The following is a 21,999-nucleotide window of genomic DNA, read 5'->3' as shown; positions in this document are numbered from 1 at the left end:
CTAGTGCATTTACAGTCTGAATGTTATTAATAAAAATAAATATAAAAATATTCTAGAATACTTTTTTGATAGTTTTGTGAACAAAAGTACAATATATCATTTATAAATATAAGGTTTTTTAACATTTTTGTTAACCTATCCTGACTTATCTTATTCCTCTGGGCCTAAATTTCTTATTCCTCTGGACCAAAAAGTTAAAATGAATTTATTTTATGAATGAGTTCACAAAAATATGGGCCAAAACCATAGTTATGTCTAAAAATAAATCTATTTTCACAAGAGTATGTCCTTATTGGTCAAATTTCAAAAATAAAAAAGGACAGAGGAATAAGACAAAAATTGCTGTCTCGTAGAATGACCCTACCGCAGGACCTTGGCTGCGCCGCCGAGCCGCTCCGGAGGCAGCATGGCCGCGCTGCCCGGGCTGCCAATGACGACGTTAAATCCATTTAATTTCATTTATTATCAACCAACTTACAAATCCAGAAATATAATCCCGATGAAAACGACAAGTTCTTAGTTGAATTAATTGCTAAAAATCCACCGCTTTATGATTCTCGACTCAACGTGTTTAATGAATCAATTTTATTCCTTTTTAGGGTTCCGTAGTCAACTAAGAACCCTTATAGTTTCGCCATGTCTGTCTGTCCGTCCGTCCGTCCGCGGATAATCTCAGTAACCGTTAGCACTAGAAAGCTGAAATTTGGTGACAATATGTATATCAATCACGCCAACAAAGTGCAAAAATAAAAAATGAAAAAAAATGTTTTATTAGGGTACCCCCCCTACATGTAAAGTGGGGGCTGATATGTTTTTTCATTCCAACCCCAACGTGTGATATATTGTTGGATAGGTATTTAAAAATGAATAAGGGTTTACTTAGATTGTTATTTGATAATATTAATATTTTCGGAAATAATCGCTCCTAAAGGAAAAAAAAGTGCGTCCCCTCCCTCTAACTTTTGAACCATATGTTTAAAAAATATGAAAAAAATCACAAAAGTAGAACTTTATAAAGACTTTCTAGGAAAATTGTTTTGAACTTGATAGATTCAGTAGTTTTTGAGAAAAATACGGAAAACTACGGAACCCTACACTGAGCGTGGCCCGACACGCTCTTGGCCGGTTTTGATGATAGTAAGAGCAACATTATTTCATCATCATCTTCTTCGTCCTCTAGCAGTCTCTTCACGAGTTCTCACTTTCGTTTATTTATATTGTCTGACATGGTTAATGTTCGCTACACGACTGGAATGCGCAACTAAGCTGTTAGCACTGAATTCTCTTCGACTACTGGCCGTGGCAGTCGCTGATGACTGGGTCTCGGCCGCTGCTATCCGAAAGCTTATGGCAGCAGCGACAATGGGTCGCGGCCGCTGGGCGCTGGGCGGCGGCTGCCGGGTCACGACTGTTGGGATCCGAATGTAACCATTAGTAATATGAATTTAGAACATATCAGATCTTGTGGTTCAGGTTTGTTCCATCCTTGCAGCGGAATTATCAAGTTTTTCACTCCTTGCACTGTATCTCTCTGCACCCGACTTTACATAATTAATCTCACGAAACAAGTTTAAGGACTATTAAACAAAAAATAAGTTTTTTTTGCTAAATTACATTTTTGGTTCAAGCTTTTATGGCCGACTGTACCTTTCTTTCAACAGTCATCTGCTGCTTTCCGAGGCGTTTCTAAAAACCCCTTACTCGATGGGGATACGACGTTTTATAATAGAGTTCCAATGACCACTTTTCTGCTCCATCATCAGATCAGCTCCATGATACCATAATATGGCATTGTCACGTGATTTACATATGTGTGCAAAATTTCAGATCAATCAGAAACCGGGAAGTGGGTCAAGTTTAGCTTCTACGTTTTGACCCAAACTAACATAATACTAACAAGATAAAAAATAAAAAAAGCTTGTAAAAATCATGTGATGTGTAAAAGTGCCCCTGTGGCCTATTTGTTGAATAAATTATTTTGATTTTTTGGTAACTAGATTTATCGAAAAAACATTGCCTATTCACAACAACTCAGTCAAAAGATATTGCGAAAAAAATCTTTAAAATCGAGGTTCCGCTCTCGACTGTTTCCTCCTTCAAAACTTAATTGAATCGTTACGAAATTTGAGAATCTGAATAACAATAAAATTGTCTACGTCGGACTTTTTAGTTTTTTTTCGGCTAATTGTTACTAATTTTGAATACCACACATTTTTTGCGCCATAATCAATAACGTTTTATCTTCAAAAACCAGGGAGGAAATAGTCGAGAGCGTTTGTATGGAGAATTGATCGTCCTAACGTTCTCACTTCATTTTTATATCCTTTCCAGGGTTTCTCCGGCCTCCGTGATATTGACTTGAACAAACAAATACACAGTTTCCCAGCCTGGCATGTCGAGGGAAAATATCTATACCGAATAAGCCTAGTCCATAATAAGAACACCATCTTCTGTTTCGAGATAGCAACCTTGCTGCGAAACATCAGCAACAATTAAATATTGATTTATACTAAACTACGGAAAATATACAATACGTCCTTACTGCTGTGGTGCGACGGTCAAAAGTGAATCCGAGCCTCCAACACCATAGATAATCTTGCTGTTAGCCGTTTCTGCCAGTCTAGGGTTGCAAAAAAACGGTGTTTTTCTGGCTTGAAAAAAAAAACATGAAAAAAAAAAACGTGAAAAAAAAAACAGTTTTTTTTCTGGAGTGTGTTTTTTTTCTAATCTATGAAATCTCAAGATTTGCAAAGCAGTTAATACTTTTATATGGTTTTTTAGACTTAATGTTGAGTATTAAACGAATTTAATCAAATAACTTTAAAGTTTTTCTGGTCTTATAAAAGTAGCATTTACGAAATCTGTAGTTGGTAGTTATCACTATTTACTGTTGGCAACACCACCGCCTCTCCACGCTGCACGCCGCATCGGGGATTCCCCAATAGACGTTTGTATACTGAATGTTAATCGAGTTAAAATATACGTTGTTATTGAAACACGTTACAACTACTGCTGAGAAACCGTTATTGTCGAATTATTTCTCCGTCTGAAAGAAAAACATATCGTCACTACTTTAAAAAAAGCTTGTATCTTCGTCTGTCAATGAAAAGAAATTTGTAGTAAGTATGTATGGAATGGTATTTTAACTTTGAGGAAGAGCGTGAGATACGAGATTTTTTAAAAGTAGTGACGATATTTAGAAAAAAACCATGGTGCTCGGTTTTCTTTTATGTTTTTTTTCATAATTCTGAAAAAAAAAACATTTATAAACTGAAATGGATACCATACACTAAAGAAAAAGCGATCAAGCCCACTGGTGGCGAAGCCGGGAATCGAACCCGGGTCTCCAGCTAACGCGGCTGACGTGATAAACCGCTACACCACCTCGACCGCCGAGGTACCCGTCGAAATTTCTCTAGTGTATGTTATCTCTGAAGGCTAGGCGCCTTTGACCAACTGTAAGGGCGAGCAATTTGTGCTTGCACCTCCTATATGAATCCTTTTGCAGGATTACGATATAGCGAGCATAATTATATAACATTATCCAAAGTGACTTAGACCGCATAGTCCAGTGGACTAAAGACTGGCTCATATCGCTAAATCCTGACAAATGCACAGTTCTTCACATTGGGAAAACCAACCCGAAACTAGGTTACAACATTGATTCTGTTCCCCTGCAAGCTGTTACCAGTCAAAGAGACCAGGCCCCGTAGCCGAATGGCATTTCTCCGACGCCAAACGAAAGCGATACGCCGCTGGCTCTGTCGCGCCAATACGCAAGCGCGATAGAGATAGATATCTACTAGCGCTTCGTTTCGTGAGCGTTTCGTGAGCGATTGTGCCATTCGGCTAGCCACCCTGGCCCCGTAGCCGAATGGCATTTCTCCGACGCCAAACGAAAGCGATACGCCGCTGGCTCTGTCGCGCCAATACGCAAGCGCGATAGAGATAGATATCTACTAGCGCTTCGTTTCGTGAGCGTTTCGTGAGCGTTTCGTGAGCGATTGTGCCATTCGGCTAGCCACCCTGGCCCCGTAGCCGAATGGCATTTCTCCGACGCCAAACGAAAGCGATACGCCGCTGGCTCTGTCGCGCCAATACGCAAGCGCGATAGAGATAGATATCTACTAGCGCTTCGTTTCGTGAGCGTTTCGTGAGCGATTTTGCCATTCGGCTAGCCACCCTGGGCATCACTGTTTCGCATGACCTGAAATGGGGCACGCATATCACCAATATAACGAAGAAAGCAAATTCTATGCTGTATATGATTCGAAAGGCATTCCATGTGATCACTAAGAATCTTTTTGTTGGGATTTACAAGACATACCTGCGTCCTTTGCTTGAATACGCTTTTCAGGTATGGTCCCGTACTTCAAAAAGGATATTACACTATTGGAAAAAGTCCAGAGAGAGCTACTAAAATGGTCGCTTCACTGAAAGATAAGCCATACGACGAACAGCTTCAGGAATTAGGTCTTACATCATTGGAGGATAGAAGAAAGCGTGGTGATCTCATTGAGACATACAAAATCTTGTCTGGACACTACAATGTAAATAATATGAAAGACCTATATATACTAAGCCAGAACTCAAAACTAAGAGGGCATTCTAAAAAGCTTATCAAACCTCCATGTGCTAGCAACCCTAAGAAACACTTCCTGCCGAATCGCATAGTTAATATGTGGAACTCTCTACCAGAAACTGTTATTAGCGCGCCGTCAGTGAACTGTTTCAAAAATAGACTGGACAATTATATTAGAACTTTGAAAAGGATGATGGTTTGTAGGTTTTGGATATGAAATAAATGGTAAGATTATAACATGTTTATTTGACATTTCGCACGGAAACACCATACTCCAGGCAGAAAACTGAAGTCCCATTGTAGACCAGGTGCAGTCGCTCCAGAAACTTCCCGGTTCTGTACCAGCCCGGGTACTGTCGCAATATCTTGTCCAGGTCTATCCTGTCGTACCCGATGAACCCCTAGAAAGTAGAACCACTTTACGGAAATCCAATCAAAAACTTTTTGACAATCATAAGTGTCTGAAATCGGAAGCGCTGTATCCTAGCGGTAAGTAAGTGCGACTTTCGATCCAGAGGTCGCGGGTTCGAACCCCGGCTCGAATTGAATTTAAAATACATCCCGACGTTTCGAACTCTTTACAGCTTTAGACCACGAACGCTGTAAAGAGATCGAAACGTCGTGTGATACTATACAGCACGACCACGGATGATTTTATTAATTCTGATGCGGTACAAATTCACGAAAAAAAATGTACTTTTTTGTACTGACGTTTAAAAAAAATGTACCCTTATGATTTTGGAGTTTCGACATAGGGCCCGGGGTCGTGCTAGGTAGGTACTCCCTGGCACGACCACACTATATTTAATGAGATTTTAAATTTCTGTTGCAGTACAAATTCACGAAAAAAAAATGTACTTTTTTGTACTTACCTTTTAAAAAAAAATACCCTCATGGTTTCGGAGTTTTGACATGGGGTGTGGTCGTGCTAGATAGGTGGTACTTCCTGGCACGACCACACTATATATAACTCCAAAATCATAAGGGTACATTTTTTTTAAACGTCAGTACAAAAAAGTACATTTTTTTTCGTGAAATTGTACCGCATCAGAATTAATAAAATCATCCGTGGTCGTGCTGTATAGTATCACACGAAACGTCGGGATGTATTTTAAATTCATTATACGCGATTTAACCGAAGACAATATTATGTCATTTGATTTTTTTATTTTATTTTATTTCTTAAGAAACAAACAGTCTTATATATTAACTGTTTATTTCTTAAGAAAAAAAAATCATTTGATATTTGCCAGTCGCTTTTGGTGAAGGAAAACATCGTAAGGAAACTGGACTAATTCCAATAAGGTCTAGTTTACCCTTCGGGTTGACAGTCGCTTTCGTAAAAACTAGTGCCTGCGCCAAATCTTGGGATTACTTGTCAAAGCGGACCCCAGGCTTCCATGAGCCATGGCAAATGCCGGGATAATGCAAGGAGGATGGTGATGAAGTGTCTGCAATCCTCCACTAGGCTTATGGTGCGCTCACAATTAGCTGTTTGCACACCACACACGGTGTGTGTGACAGGGACTGCGCGTCAAGGCTCCATATCGCCCTGTCCTTGTCACACCATGTTATATAACATTTATAGCAGCCAGTGGTGCTCCCACCACCATCAGAATAAATTGAAAAGTGGAACCTACCTTTTTTACTAGACAGTCTCCTTTATTATACTGGAAGTTTCCCAGGACCAGAAATAGTCTACCGGGCCAAGTGTGGCAACTCTGCTTTTCTAACTGGACCATAATCCTTTCCTTTCCGGAGGCTTCTAATTCAATATTAACCACAGTGAACTGAAAACCACAAATTAAGCAATAACTAGCTTTTGCCCGCGGCTTCGCTCGCGTTAGAAAGAGACAAAAAGTAGCCTGTGTCACTTTCCATCTTTTTAACTATCTCCACCTAAAAAAAACACGTCAATTCGTCGCTCCGTTTTGCCGTGAAAGACGGACAAACAAACAGACACACACACACTTTCCCATTTATAAAATTAGTATAATTGTAAGACCGTTTTCACATTATCCGATCCGATATCGGATGTCGGAAGGATTTCAATAGAAAAAATCCAAGATGGCGCCTGTAATGTATGGGATATCGGTCCGACATCCGATATCGGATCGGATAATGTGAAAACGCACTTATGCTTGCCCCGAACCAAACTAAACGACCAAGGCTATTAAAACCCTTGAGCTCACGTTATCAGTTTCAGTTGTCTGATATTAATGTTTGGGTTACATTTAAGGCTGCTTTCAAAAAAAACGTCAAAAGAATGTAAAATTGATAGTTTTAGTCGGTGAAATACTACACTTTCCGTTATCCAATAGATTTGTTTAATTCAAGTTCCAGTTAGAGCATCTTATTATCTTGATTTTTATAAGACTAGATTTTTGAAAACTAACTAATTAAATTAATTATGAATTTTTCTCTTATGCACGTTTAGAAAAACGCACGTATAGAGCTGAATCAGTCGATCTTATTTGTAAAATTTGGACAATTTTGAATATTAAAACGGGTAAATTTATAATTCGTATATCCTGTACCACAATCATTTCAGACTAGATTTATATTTTAAGTTTTTGAAAAAGAGTAAACTAGCCTAAGGCGAATTCAATTTTTTTCAGAAATTACCTAAAATTAAGTGACAATTTCTTTGAAAATCTACATCACATCGAAGTAAGTGTTGTACTAAATTAATCTGCGACGTTTACTTAAATTGCTGTTATGCCTTAGTGATTATAAATTGCTATTATTGATATTTGCCAATTTTTTGAAAACGAGCCTTCACCGGTACAATTATTGCCACTTTTGGACATTTTCTCATATTTTGTTAGACCAAGTAGAAAAAGTCCTATAATGTGATATATATTTATAAACTACTCGCAAAGCCCTTTAATTTGATACCACACACGGTATGATCGAGCGCTCGGTTGCGATTTCACTATTTTTAACACGAAAGCCCTCTTAAGCACACTTTATAATAAAATGTATAGCAGAATATATTTAGCACACGATACAGGAATATAGAAAATCAACAACAATGTCAATCAATATTGACATGTCATCTGTACTCGCTAGGCGGCCAGGATTACAATAAGAAGGTTTATACTAATTATACTATGGACATAAATTAAACCTCTAACACGCCCTCTTAATCTTGGACGACTTCTAGCAAGTCTTGAACATATGACTTATGTTTATAATACATCAATGCTTTAGTAAATATATCAGCAGTCATCTGCTCAGTAGGCATATAAGTAAGCTCAATGATCTTATTATCAATCGTCTCGCGAATATAGTGATAACGAATGTCCACATGCTTAGAGCGCTTGTGAAATACCGGATTAGTGGCCAGCTTAGCAGCAGATTGGTTATCACTATACAGAGTAACAGTACTACAAAAACCTGTCAACTCAGCAAGAACCGCACGGACGTATACCGCCTCTTTAGCAGCTTCAGATAAAGCTATGTACTCCGCCTCGGTAGACGATAGTGCGATACATGATTGTTTATAACAACCCCAGGAAAAGACATTCCGACCTAGTTTAAACATGTACCCGGTGTATGATTTACGATCAGCTCCGTTAGCCCAATCGGCGTCAGTAAATCCGAACACACGAAATTTGTCATTAACATCACTTTTCCTGTACACAAGACCTAAATTCATTGTGCCTTTCAAGTAACGTAACACACGTTTAGCCGCAGCAAAATGTTCAGTAGTGTAACAGCTATTATATTGACTCAGAAAACTGGCAGCAAATGAAATGTCAGGTCTAGTGGTCACAGACAAATACATTAGCCTACCAATTAACTCCTGATATGGTAAGCTACTATCGTGAGTAACGCTATCAGTAAACTTCAGACCTACGTCTAAGGGCGTCTTTGCAACTTTGCAATCTTTCATACCGAAACGTTCGAGCAAATTTTCAATATAGTTTTTCTGACTAAGTTTTAAGTCACTACTAGTGCGATCTACTTTAATGCCCAGCATATGTTTAACTTCACCTAAGTCTTTTATGGTGAAATGGGACTTCAGTGACATTTGTAGCTTATTAGCAAGCTCATCACAGTTGTAGAAAACGAAAAAATCCTCTACGTAAAGTGCGATAATAATGGTTCGCTTACCCACTCGGCGACTGAAGATGCAGCTCTCGTACTTGCTCTGCGTGAACTGCTCAGCGAGTAAAACTTCCTTTACCTTTTCGTACCAGGCGCGGGACGCCTGCTTTAATCCATACACAGCCTTCTTGAGTTTATAGACTTTATGCTCATTGCCTTTTTGGACGAATCCTTCCGGCTGTGTCATATAAATCTCCTCACTCAAATCGCCATTCAGGAAGGCAGTTTTAAAATCTAGGTGATCAATCTTCAGATCTAACTCGACCGCAAGACACAGCAACATTCTCAATGAACTATGTCGCACCACAGGAGAGTAAGTATCCATATAGTCTATTCCGAACTTCTGGGTAAACCCTTTCGCAACCAATCGTGCTCTATAACACGCTATTTTTCCATTAGCATCGCGTTTTATCTTAAATAACCACCGATTCTTCACAATATTTTTGCCTGCCGGTCTGTCAACAAGCTCCCAAGCATCATGCTTATTAAATGAATCGATCTCATCCTGCATAGCTTGTCGCCACAGCTTGCTATCACTCGAGTGCAAGGCCTCCTTAACAGTTGTCGGTTCACTTGCCTCTACCACGAGTGCCGACGCTACAGTGCATCTCGGTATTCTTGATCGTAAATTATAGGCTGGTCCATCACCATCCGGCTCCTGTAGAGCACCACTTGTATCAGTAGATGAACTTGGCATTTGCACGTCCGCCTCAATCCAAACTTCAGGTTCTGTCGGCTTCTCCGCCTCAACCTGATGATCTACATTTGGTAGCAATGTCATCTCCGCCTCAAGCTCAACCACGGGCTGATCTTCCGTGTGACACTCTTCAACAGTAGTATTGCCGCTTGCAGGGAAGAATATTTCCACAGATCGTTTGCCACTGGCACCTGGAAAAATTGTTTCATTAAAAACAACATCACGACTACGAAAAACTTCATTTTTCGCCAAATCGTACAGCCTATATCCACTACTCTCATAGCCGAGAAAGATACAACGCTTGCTTTTGGGTTCAAGCTTATTTCGCTTTACTTTGTCAACGTGAGCGTAAGCTTCGCAGCCAAACACACGTAAGTTTTTCAAGCTTACTTTCGTCCCTGTCCAGGCTTCCTCAGGTGTCTTTCCTGATAGCCGGTTTGAAGGAGACACGTTTATTAAATACGAGCAGCTTCAGCCCAAAATTTGTGATCTAGGTTTGATGTATATAACAGGCATCTTACTTTTTCCAGAAGGGTCAGCTTCTCGCTAGCTGCATTCATCTGTCGACTGTAAGGCACTGTCACCTGATGGACTATCCACTTACCTTTGAAAAAAATTTCAAGATCTCTGTTCACATACTCGGTCCCGTTATCAGATCTCAAGGCTTTCACTTTATCGCCAGTTTGGGTTTCAACTAGAGTAATAAAGTCTTTCATGTATTGACTCACCTCGTTTTTATTCTTCAGGAAATACACGAACACCTTCCTCGTATGATCATCCAAGAATGTCAGGATGTACCTCTTGCCTCCAAGCGAATTCACCGGCAATGGCCCGCAAAAATTCGTGTGGATTAAATCCAACCGATTTGCGGCCACAGGCTTCTCAGGATTGCTGACAAAAGGAAACCACGCTTGTTTTCCTCAACAAACCTCACATGCAACATCTTTACAAGGGTCGTCCTGAAAACTAATATCATTAGCAAGTCCCTGCCTCAAAAGCCTCATATTGTTGCCACTCAAGTGACCAAGACGTTTGTGCCAAGTTGAAGTGCTAATAGTCACGTTTGCCCTTAGACTGCAGGTATGAAGTTTGTACACACCTCCTACGTCTTTTGCTTTAAGTAAAACATCGCTCGACATAGAAATTGTACAACCAGTAGTATCAAAATAAACAGTACTACCACTCTTAATCAATTGAGAAACAGATATGAGATTAACAGACAGCTTAGGTACAAACAGCACGTTAGTTAACATCGCATCATCCGACAACTTAACATTACCTATACCTGTGCACTGAAGTTTATCTCCATTAGCAATAGTGATGTATCCACTCTGCGATCTAAAGTCTGTTATCAAATCGCGCTTGCTAGTCATGTGATTCGTTGCTCCCGAGTCCACATACCACGAAGATCCAGACACCGTTCTAGTACTATATGCCGACAAATCACAGTATCCCAAGCAACCGACGTCACTGCGACAGTTCTTCTTCAGATGACCTTTTTGTTTGCATTTCCAGCACCACGGTTCTCTCTTACGACCAGGACTCTCCTTCGTTTTAGACTCGGCCTTGTGCTGTTGCGCTTTTCTCGTCCAGGAGTCACTCGCAGCAGCGCCTTTTCTCATAGAAGACAAGCACTCACTCGAATCTCCACGAGTAGTCCACCGTTGGTCCTGCAGCAGTTTAGTTTTGACGAGATCGGCCGTAATAGTAACTCCCGAATGCTCAAGTGCCATGATCATGGGCTCGTATTCCGCCGGTAAACCCTTGAGCATCAGCGCACCAAGAAACTCATCATCAACTTGCTTCTTCATATTCGCTAACTGTTGCGCAAGCGATAGAATCTCATTGACGTAAGCTTCCATGCTGTTGAAGTTCTCAAGTTTGACAGCGCACAGGTTCTGGAGTGTTCGCACTCGAGACCCGAGACCTTTATCATCATACGCACGTTCCAGCGCATCCCAGGCTTCTTTTGCCGTTTCCGCCGACATCAAGTGTACAAAACAAGATCTGTCAACGCTCAAGCAAATTTTTGATTTTGCTTTTTCATCTGATCTTTTTCTCACTTGCGCCGTTGTTTTGTCGTCCTCACCGTAGCCGATTACACAGGCCCACAAATTGTCGTGAATTAACGCATTTTTGATAATAAATTTCCATTCGACGTAATTTTTCAGTGAGGAAAATTATTATTGTTACTTTCCGACATTTTAGTAAACTATGCACACGACGGTAAACTATGAAACACTGCCCATAACCTAATGTTTGGGTTACATTTAAACACACTTTATAATAAAATGTATAGCAGAATATATTTAGCACACGATACAGGAATATAGAAAATCAACAACAATGTCAATCAATATTGATATGTCATCTGTACTCGCTAGGCGGCCAGGATTACAATAAGAAGGTTTATACTAATTATACTATGGACTTAAATTAAACCTCTAACAGATATTCCTGTATATCGTCACTACTTTTAAAAAAATCTCGTATCTCACGCTGCTCCTCAAAGTTAAAACGCAGTAAGTCAATATGCATTCCATACATACTTACTACAATTTTCTTTTCATTGACAGATGAAGATACAAGTTTTTTTTAAAGTAGTGACAGGGTTTACAAAGATCTCGGTTTGTTCCGTGAAAGCGTAAACGTAGTGATTCAATGCTCTTTGCGTGAAAGCATAGATGAAATATAAGGTCATACCATCCCATACATTAAAATGCGACTGCCTAAGAACGCGCATACACTACACCATACATAGATGGCGCCACTAGAAAAATTGTCTTGTAGCTTTCGATTATAATCATAGATGGCGTTAAGTGTTACTTTGGACACCGATTTTTTTTATGGGATAGGAGGCAAACGAGCAGACAGGTCGCCTGATGGTAAGCGATCACCGCCGCCCATGGACACCCGAAACACCAGAGGTGTTGGAGGTGCGTTGCCGGCTCAAAAGTGACACTAAACGCCAATCCACAAAAAATCGATGGCAACAAAAGCATTTTTGGTGGCGCCATCTATGTGTGGTGTAGTGTGTGCGCGTTCTTAGGCGGTCGTATTTCAGTGTATGGGATGGTATGATCTTCTTATATTTAATCTATGGTGAAAGACAATAGGAAACTGATAATGATGGGGAGGCCGATGTCCAGCAATGGACGTCTTTCGACTGATATGATGATGATGATGAGAAAGTAGTCTTAGTAGGCCAATCATGCGCCTTTTTTATGGCAAACGAGCAAACAGGTCGCCTGATGGTTAGCGATCACCGACGCCCATGGACACCCGAAACACCAGAGGTGTTGGAGGTGCGTTGCCGGCCTTTAAGATGGGTGTACGCTCTTTTCTTGAAGATTTAAATGTCAATACTGTCATTAGTATAATTATAAAAAGTCGTCTAACTTTGTCACAACCGCTAACGCTTCTTAAGCGTATCGTAGCTAAGCCTCCGCCACACATAAAGTGTTTTGATAGCGTAGTGGAATGCGCGCGCAATCCGCGCTCGTTAGTTCCCGCCGGCGGCCGCTGGGCGCAACGCCTGCGTCCGTCCGGCGCACCGCTATTGCGCTGCTCTCAAAGTCAAAACGCGCATGTGTGGTCGAGCTTTTATTCCTACAACATCTGTACCTAGTGGCTCAACAGAGCCAGATGGCATCTCGATCGTCGCGTAGCCTAAACGATTGTCACTTCGACTAGGCCGGTACAGGTAAGAGTGTATAACGGACCCAATCATGGACAGTTTAAGATAAAATTTTGCGTATTGTTGATATTTCACTGATACATGTAAAAATTCTACCGCTAAGCGTGATAAAGCTTGAATATCTTATCCTTCTTTTACATTTCAAGCTTATTGCAGAATAGATACTCCTATTGGTTTCTTCATAGATAACAAATTAAAACGAGGTGTTTTTCTCCAGTCATGAACGGCAGTTCTCCAGTAATGGATCTGCCCTTGTGGACAGTGAAATAAGTTTAAAATTTTGCTTTTAAAGCAAACTGATACTCAATGAGTAAATTTTATATACCTCAATCCAAATGAAATTTTTTGGGTTATATTAACATAGGATTGTTTCTTGTAAATTTTGGTTTTGCAAATTGTTCCTTGTCCATCATAGGAGGTACGCAGTTTTCGGGTTCCAGTTATGGACACTCGCAAAAAAACACTATTTATTTATATCTTTGGAGCAACAAACTAGTATGTTTTATACCTTATCTCATGTTTAATGCAGTAAGTAAAACTCATTCAAGTTCACACCGAATATTATTTTTTTATTATTTTATATATACATGAACTCAATTCTCTTAGCAACATTACTAAGAATTCTTCCTGATATTGCGCTGCGCTGCTTCTCGCCAAACTATCTTCCTATGGGTTTTCAGGCTGCTTCCATGATATCATAGCGTCGTTCCTGAGTGACCGCAAACAGAGCACCTACGTTCTCGGTTCCAAATCTGACCTCGATCCAATAGGAAGCTGTGCGGTCCCTCAAGGCTCCATAATGGGAAACAACCTTTTTCTCCTCCTGGTGAATGATATTTCAACAGCTTGTGATATCCCGGAATACGTAATGTTTGCCGACGACACTTGTCTTATAGTAAACGCAGAAGATGTAGACTCTCTAAAACTAAAGTTATGTCAAGTGATGCACCAAATGGCTTCGTGGTTCTTATCCAACGGTATGCTGCTCAACGTAAATAAAACAAATATTGTACACTTTAAGTTGCGAAAAAAATACCTACCACTTAATATAGTAGCAGATAACGTTCCTGTACCCCAAACGGACTCCTCCAAATACTTGGGATTCGTGATCGACTCCGGGCTGACGTGGACACCGCACATTGACCACGCGTGTGACAGGCTGTCATCGGCGTGCTATGCTCTCTCAAGATTGGCACCAACCTTAACGAGTGAGAACGTCAGAAAAGCCTATTTTGGCTATTTCCACTCCATTTTAATACAAGGTGTTGATCTTTGGGCGACATCTGCTAGCCGAGACAAGATGTTCAAAATGCAAAAAAGGGCTTTACGTATTATTGACCGAAAACCAGCTGATCACCCAGCGCAGGAGTTATTTAAAAAGCACCGTATTTTGACTCTGCCCTGTGTTTACATATTAACGGCATGCAAATTCGTCCGTTCGAACCTAAAAAATTATAAAACCTACGGCGAAATAAACCATCGACCGTCGCGCAGACGTGACCTACTAGTGCCCCCTCGCCGTCGGCTAGCGAAGGCCCGTGCGATGCTAGACGTTGTCGGCCCTAATCTATACAACTGTGTACCTACTGACATAAAAGAATCACCTTCCGATGCTATATTTACAAGCAAACTCAAAAAAATGTTATTAGAGTCTGCTTATTATAACATCAACGAGTTCCTCAAAAGGAGTCGTTGTCCCGAAAATCCATAATACCTATGCTTATATATGTTATTCTGGTTGTAACACTGTAATAAAGAGTATATAAATTGTTTATGAACTGTATTACACATTGTAATGTACAAATTTTTGTTGACCTGTATATTTGGTTATAAATTTACCAATAAAGAAATCTAAATCTAAATCTAAATCTATTCTTTTCAGTAAACTGATGATTTTTATCTTGCCGTCAAATCGTTCAGAAATAACCGAATTAAATGAAACTTCAAAATTAAGCAGCTCTATGACTCTAGTTTATTGTATATTGCCGTCAGTTTTTAGAAAATAATTTTATATACTTCTTTTTAAGGATTTTTTTTGTCCATAATAGCATCACCGTCTATTATAGGGTATTTTACATTACTTACATTTTCAAAAGGCACGTCTTCCAAGATCTTGTGATGTCCGCTAAGATAGGTAGTATTCCTCTGTCTGCGAATGCTGAAGGTGGCGAACCAGATGCGTCTTTTGGCGAACGGAGGCTGTGGACGGCGGCATTCTGTCGCGTTATCTACTACTAACTGTAATTTTCTCTGAAATTATCAAATAATCTTAAACCATTGTGGGTACAATTATTTATTTATTTTTGAGAAACAAACAGGCAAAACAATACATATAGTAAAATCAGATTACACATTTACAAGCCACACAGTTTCCACTAATGAATAATAACAGTTATGTTACTCAGAAGTTGATTGTAACAATTTAAATTTAGTACATGCAAAACTCAAGTATCTACAACAAAATAATAGAAAACTATATTGTTAACTTTAGGAAATAAGTACTTACTAAAGACATAATTCAAATTTTTAACTTTACGTTTTATTGCAGAAACAAACTGTGGTAATGATAATAATAATCTGCAAATGTGAAGTGCGAAAGCATTTATACAACATACATAAAATACAACAACATACAATCACGCCTGTATCCCATAAAGGGGTAGGCAGAACACATGAAACTACTAAAGCTTCAGTGCCACTCTTGGCAAATAAGGGGTTGAATGAAAACAAAACTGTGACATTGCAGTGACAGGTTGCCAGCCTCTCGCCTACGCCACAATTTCCCATATCCCACAGTCGCCTTCTACGACACCCACGGGAAGAAAGGGGGTGGTGAAATTCTTAACCCGTCACCACACAGACTATTTTATACAAACTTACGTGTATAATTATGTAAACACGATCTTAATGTACAGGCAATAACTCCTGTATATAGGTACATAACATAATCATGTTCACTTCAAACCATAGATGAATTAGTCAGAGAAGAGTTTTAACTCCAATACATCAGTAAATAAAAGTTATTTGTATAGGCATAGTTACGTGACATCTAGCGACAATCACCCGTCAATCACGCGTCAACTAGCGTGAATTATCTATCAGTACTGCTACTTGTCAATAGATGTCGCGACGAACGAAAAGTCTAATGCTCGCCAATTTTTAGCTAATAATACAATAGTACTAATCAGTATTCTGTTTTCAACAGCTTGTGATATAAGTTGTAAGCTGTTCTGATATTCAATTTTTGGTAGACGAGACACTGTGACACCTAGTATCGAGTAGTGGTACTGATAATTCACGCTATTTGACGCGTGATTGACGCATGATACAAATAACTTGCATTTACTGATGTATGCAGTTCACAGAGAACCTCCTATAGAGTAGCAATCTTGTATATTTTGTTCGCGATACGAGTCACCAGTGCCAGGGGTGCGAGGAGCGGGCGGGAATGTGTTAAGCGCGCTGTGATTGGCCGTTTTAAGGACGGCGGGCAGTCGCGCCAGATGAAAGGGACTGTCCCTCTACTGACGCGTAGATGGCCAATGTAAGTTGACCTATGCCGGCTCTGAATAAATTATAAATATGACTTTTATGTGGAATGTAATGACGTCTGTTTTTAAATTTGAGCTTCTTGTTACCTTTCCACACCATTTCACACTACAGGTGGACATCTTTAAGACATCAAAATACCCTTTTTCAATTTTTTTACTGCGAAAAACACGCGCTGCTTTCGGGTCTGTTACTTGGTCGCTACTGATCGGGCACGGCGAGCGCCCGCGCTTATATCAGTGCAAATACTAGGAAGGCTGGCGACCGCGAGTCGTCTTGTAATGGATGTCTATAGGGGTTGGTCTGTGATGCAGTTACAATTCTTCAGTTACTTATTCCTCTATGCTTCAAACATAATATTATGTTTATTTTATAATACTATTTATTTACATGAACATAATATTTACATAATTATATAAGAAACTTAAAAGCTAGCTAATGTCTAAAATAGGCCCTTGAGGCATTGCACCAAGGATACTGGCGACATTTCCTCGCTGTTTATTTTATTGTTGAATATAGCGAGCTCCACCTCCATTCGCTAATTTTCAATTTTGACTTGAAATATAGTAGAATTAAATTTATAAAGTAGGTACAAATTAGACTACAAATAAAACTAAATTAAAATTAAATCGACATTTAAATCATTGTGTTCGCTTTAATAAAGGGATGTCTAAAATTCTTTTTAAAATATTTAAATTAAAAACTTACAGCGGTGCGAATCTCCGAAATGTGAGTAAAAATCACATATAAAATAAAAGTTGAACGAAACATCATGTCACCAGCCCCTAATATATTTATAATATTTAAATTTCACATTGTTCACTTGTGGCCCAACGAGTTTATGTGTTTTTAATTCGGGTTATACAGATCCTATCTCAATAATGATCTCGCTGTTACAAGCTATATAAACAAATAGAATACATTTTTACAAAAACAACCGGCCAAATGAAAATGCCCTTTTATAATTGGAAAAAATTATAAAAATGCTTGCTTTGTTGCAATAATTATTTCAAGCGAGATTGTCAGGTGAAGCTTTGACGGTATGAAACATATTCAATGGAATATGGGACAAAAAGGGGACAAAAATGACAAGTTAAACACACTAAGGGCATGTGCACCGCAAAACTGCTACGCGCCGCTAAAATCCGCGGTTGGGTAGGCAAAGTTTTTTGGAGACAGAGAAATGATATATTATATTTTTCTGAATACGTTAGAATACGTTATAACGATCACGGAAAGGTGACTCTTTTTTTTTATTTTTTTTTATATATCTTTTTAAGTGACCGAAATGACGAATTTAATGACAGATCTGACGGTTTGGTTAATATAGCTGGAAACCGTTGATCATTGTGGAGACCTGTGGGAGACACCTTGGTCCAGCGGTGAAATGAAATGAAAATTCCTACTTGTCTCATGACAATCGTTGATGTTGATAATTTACGCTAGTTGACTCCTGATTGACGCGTGATTGTCGCTAGATGTCACTTAACTATGCCTATACAAATAACCCGCATTTACTGATGTATGGGAGTTGCAACTGTCCCCTTACTTATTCTTCTATGGTGTACACGTAGGAGGCCTTAGGTCTCTCCTTTAGCATAGATTAAATTTAAAAGATCATACCATCCCATACATTAAAATGCAACCGCCTAAGAACGAGCATACACTACACCACACATAGATGGCGCCAAAAAAAGTGTCTTGTAGCTTTCGATTATACTTGTAGATGGCGTTAAGTGTCACTTTTGACATTGATTTATGGCTCGAAAGTGACACTTAACGCCAATCCACAAATAATCGATGGCAACAAGGCATTTTTTGTGGCGCCATCTATGTGTGGTGTAGTGTATGCGCGTTCGTAGACGGTCGCATTTTAATGTATGGGATAGTATGATCTTCTTATATTGAATCTATGCTTTTAGTAATTGGTGCTTTTCATCTAAGGTTAAGGCGGTTATCTTCAAATACACCGTTATAGATGGCAGTTCGCCAAGGTGACCTTTTCCCAGCAAGCTCCTCCCAACGGTCACGCTTATTTATTATTTATTTAAGGAGTACCAACAGCTGTTTACACAGATAATACAACAAATATAAGAAACAAAGAGCCAATTACAGGAACTCACAGGTATTGATAGAACAAAAATAAAAAGATGTACACACATACGTGTCACCGCACACGCGAACATAAAAAGAGAAAATGGAAAAAGAAGTTATACATAAAAAAAAGTTTTTGCAGGAGAAATTAAATTTCACGACTTCGACAACTAAAAAAAAAAAAACACTTTGTGAGATTCTTTGTGCAGGTACCTATGTAGTTAACTACTAACTTAGTGTAGGTTTAAAAGCTAAGATACTGTCAACTTGTCATCTGTTGACAGCGCCATCTATGATTACTTTTACATACTAGTCCGAATCCTAGATGGCTTACCTCAAGGATCGCATGTTCCCGGTCGATATAGGTCATTAAAGAGTTATACAGTTTTAAGGGATTAGCATGACGTTATTACTATTGATAATACCGCCATCTATCGGCGGTATTGGGAACTACATAACTCTTTAATGACCTATATCGACTGGGAACATGCGATCTTTGAGGTAAGCCGTCTAGGATTTGGACTAGTATGTAAAAGTAATCATAGATGGCGCTGTCAACAGATTACAAGTTGACAGATACAGTTAAATTCTAAAATTCAGTATCACATTGGTACTAATATTACTTATACTATGAGATCACACTATTTGGTTAGGTTACTTATGGTAGGCGATAACGGTATTATCGTAAGCGTGGGTGCATTTGGCTACGTTCCCTAATGGCCCCGTAGCCGAATGGCATTTCTCCGACGCCAAACGAAAGCGATACGCCGCTGACTCTGTCGCGCCAATACGCAAGCGCGATAGAGATAGATATCTACTAGCGCTTCGTTTCGTGAGCGATTGTGCCATTCGGCTAGCCACCCTAATGAGAAAGTTTACACGTGAGGTAAGTACGTGATGGTGACACCTATAATGGCATTTTAAACTGTTGTGCAGTTTTTTTTTGTAATATTTATAAGTACAGGTATTATCATTTTGTAATTACGTGAATGTGCATGTTGTCAGATTATGTTTTGAATAAAAAAAAAACTAGTTCAAAATAGTCATTATTTTTAAGATATTATCAAGCCATTTTTCACTTAAAATTTCTTGTTAGTTTAGATTACTGGGTAGCGTACAATGAAACGCATCGATTACATGCTGACTGTACTTCTTTATTGTGTTGTAAATAGTAATGGGCGTTCTGTGAGTATTTATCTGTACTTTTTCGGGCTTTTCACCACAGCACACCTCGGACACTGGCGATCAAATATATGAAAGAGGCGCGTTCCTAGCACACAGTCTTAAGCTCGTGTAGATGAACGCGTACTCTGCTTGTATGAGTGAGATATGACAGGTCGACTGTTCGCGTTTTTGACAGGTGGTAACTGTGAGGTAACCGAGAGGGGGTGGGCGGCACTTTCAGCGGGGAGCGGGAGTGGCCATACTGTACGATAGTACTCTTTATTATACTGTGATAGGGATGACGACTACATAAAAAAATGGCATGTAATAACAGCGAGTGTGATGAAAATAATACTATAGATATCTGTTGAGTAAATTAGTGCGTGATATTTATGTTTTCCTTTAACTATTTAGTTTAATAAGTACATTACACACTGACAATTTTGTGCCTATTTGTGAGTGTGTTTAGTAAAACGTCCCACTTTGTCGGATACCAATTACCATTAAGGCGAGATTTAATTTTAATTTATTTATTTAGAAACAAACAGTCACTTATATAATACATTAGCATAGTTGAATAATTACATTACAGACTTACAGTTTCCTCAATTAGAATATCAAACCAACAAATTTTAACAAAATACAAAAGTCGAAACAATTTTCTAACCTGTCTTACAAAAAAAAACTACTTATATTTTCATTACACATAAACAAATATTCTCAAATATTCTAACAAATTTTAGTTAAGTTTTATAAAGAAAGTGCAGAAAGTGCCGAAATTTTGAAACGTAATAAATACAAAAGTCTTGGCAAAGAATACCTTTTTGTACCCTTTGGTGTAGAAACTCTAGGTCCATGGGGCCCCAGCGCGAACAAGTTGTTCACAGAAATCGCGAAGCGTCTGGTTGAGGTAACTGGTGACCGAAGAGCTGGCGACTTCCTCGCACAACGTATCAGCATTGCGATACAGCGAGGAAATGTCGCCAGTATCCTTGGTACAATGCCTCAAGGGCCTATTTTAGACATTAGCTAGCTTTTAAGTTTAGTTTTAGTTTCTTATATAATTATGTAAATATGTTCATGTAAATAAAGTGATAAAAATCTCAGTTTTATAAATTTTAACTCTCTGAATGAAGTCCATTAATACACTTCAAGGTCTGCAGTTTGAAGCTACTACATGTTTCTTTAAATATGTCTACACATTGAAATTTAAATTTATCTTACTACTTACTTGTATCTTTATATGAATAAACTGAGAAAGCGGCTTTATAGCAATCGACAAAGTGGGACGTTTTCCCGTGCACACTCATATTTCTGGGTTGATAAGTAACATTGTTATTTAGCGTCAATATTTCCTTGTTGAACAGGCAATGAACGGCGAAGTGTTACCACAGTATAATAAAGAGTACTATCGTACAGTATGGCCACTCCCGCTCCCCGCTGAAAGTGCCGCCCACCCCCTCTCGGTTACCTCACAGTTACCACCTGTCAAAAACGCGAACAGTCGACCTGTCATATCTCACTCATACAAGCAGAGTACGCGTTCATCTACACGAGCTTAAGACTGTGTGCTAGGAACGCGCCTCTTTCATATATTTGATCGCCAGTGTCCGAGGTGTGGTGTTACTGCCGGGTGACAATTGTCACTATTGTGAAATAGGTCACAGCTTCCAAGGTGCGGTTTAGTACCGTTTGGTAGCCGAAATTTCGTAACCGGCTTCAAACCGGGAATCTTGATTCCCATTTTGTATCCGGTTACGTATTGGGCCAGAGTAGTACCATTTGGTAACTATGTTTTCTAACTGGCTACAAATTGGGAATCAATATTCCCGATTTGTAGCCGGTTACATATTGGGCCAGCTTGGTACCGATTGGTAACTAAGTTTTGTAACTGGCTACAGAACGGGAATACACAATTCCCTGTTTGTAGCTGGTTACGTACTCTATTGGGCCCGAGTTACTGATCAGCATTATTAGAATAAATCAGGTATTCATGAGGGCAAAAAAATCCCATTTTGTAACCAGTTACAATACCGGATATTTCTTCCCGTTTGAAAGCTGGTTACCAACCATGGCTACAAATCAGTAATGATTTAGTCTCAT

The 21,999-nt window shown here is 39.2% G+C and overlaps 1 protein-coding gene across 1 annotated transcript; it reads right to left on the bottom strand.

Moving 5' to 3' along the window:
• Positions 1 to 360: 360 nt before the first annotated feature.
• On the bottom strand, positions 361 to 21,969 carry LOC125229357. The gene is made up of 5 exons (XM_048134178.1): positions 21,931 to 21,969; positions 15,175 to 15,339; positions 6,223 to 6,372; positions 4,856 to 4,983; positions 361 to 424 (listed from the first exon to the last, which is right to left on the bottom strand). The coding sequence occupies exons 1-5, from the start codon at positions 21,967 to 21,969 to the stop codon at positions 361 to 363; spliced, it is 546 nt and encodes a 181-aa protein (XP_047990135.1).
• Between the last annotated feature and the right edge of the window lie 30 nt (positions 21,970 to 21,999).

Source organism: Leguminivora glycinivorella, chromosome 9 (genome assembly GCF_023078275.1).
Source record: "Leguminivora glycinivorella isolate SPB_JAAS2020 chromosome 9, LegGlyc_1.1, whole genome shotgun sequence".
Taxonomy (NCBI): Eukaryota; Metazoa; Arthropoda; class Insecta; order Lepidoptera; family Tortricidae; genus Leguminivora; species Leguminivora glycinivorella.
The sequence above is the reverse complement of the archived record's forward strand: the minus strand, read 5'-3'. Positions and strand labels throughout refer to the sequence as shown.

What these genes read in the sequence shown, in the direction of transcription:
- LOC125229357 (XM_048134178.1), bottom strand. Translation starts at nt 21,969, where the DNA reads ATGGTTGGTAACCAGCTTTCAAACGGGAAGAAATATCCG. An exon ending in AAGACGTGCCTTTTGAAAAT is followed by an intron (nt 6,373 to 15,174) that starts GTAAGTAATGTA and finishes TGTGGTTTTCAG; the next exon opens with TTCACTGTGGTTAATATTGA. An exon ending in ACTTCAGTTTTCTGCCTGGA is followed by an intron (nt 425 to 4,855) that starts GTATGGTGTTTC and finishes CGTCATTGGCAG; the next exon opens with CCCGGGCAGCGCGGCCATGC.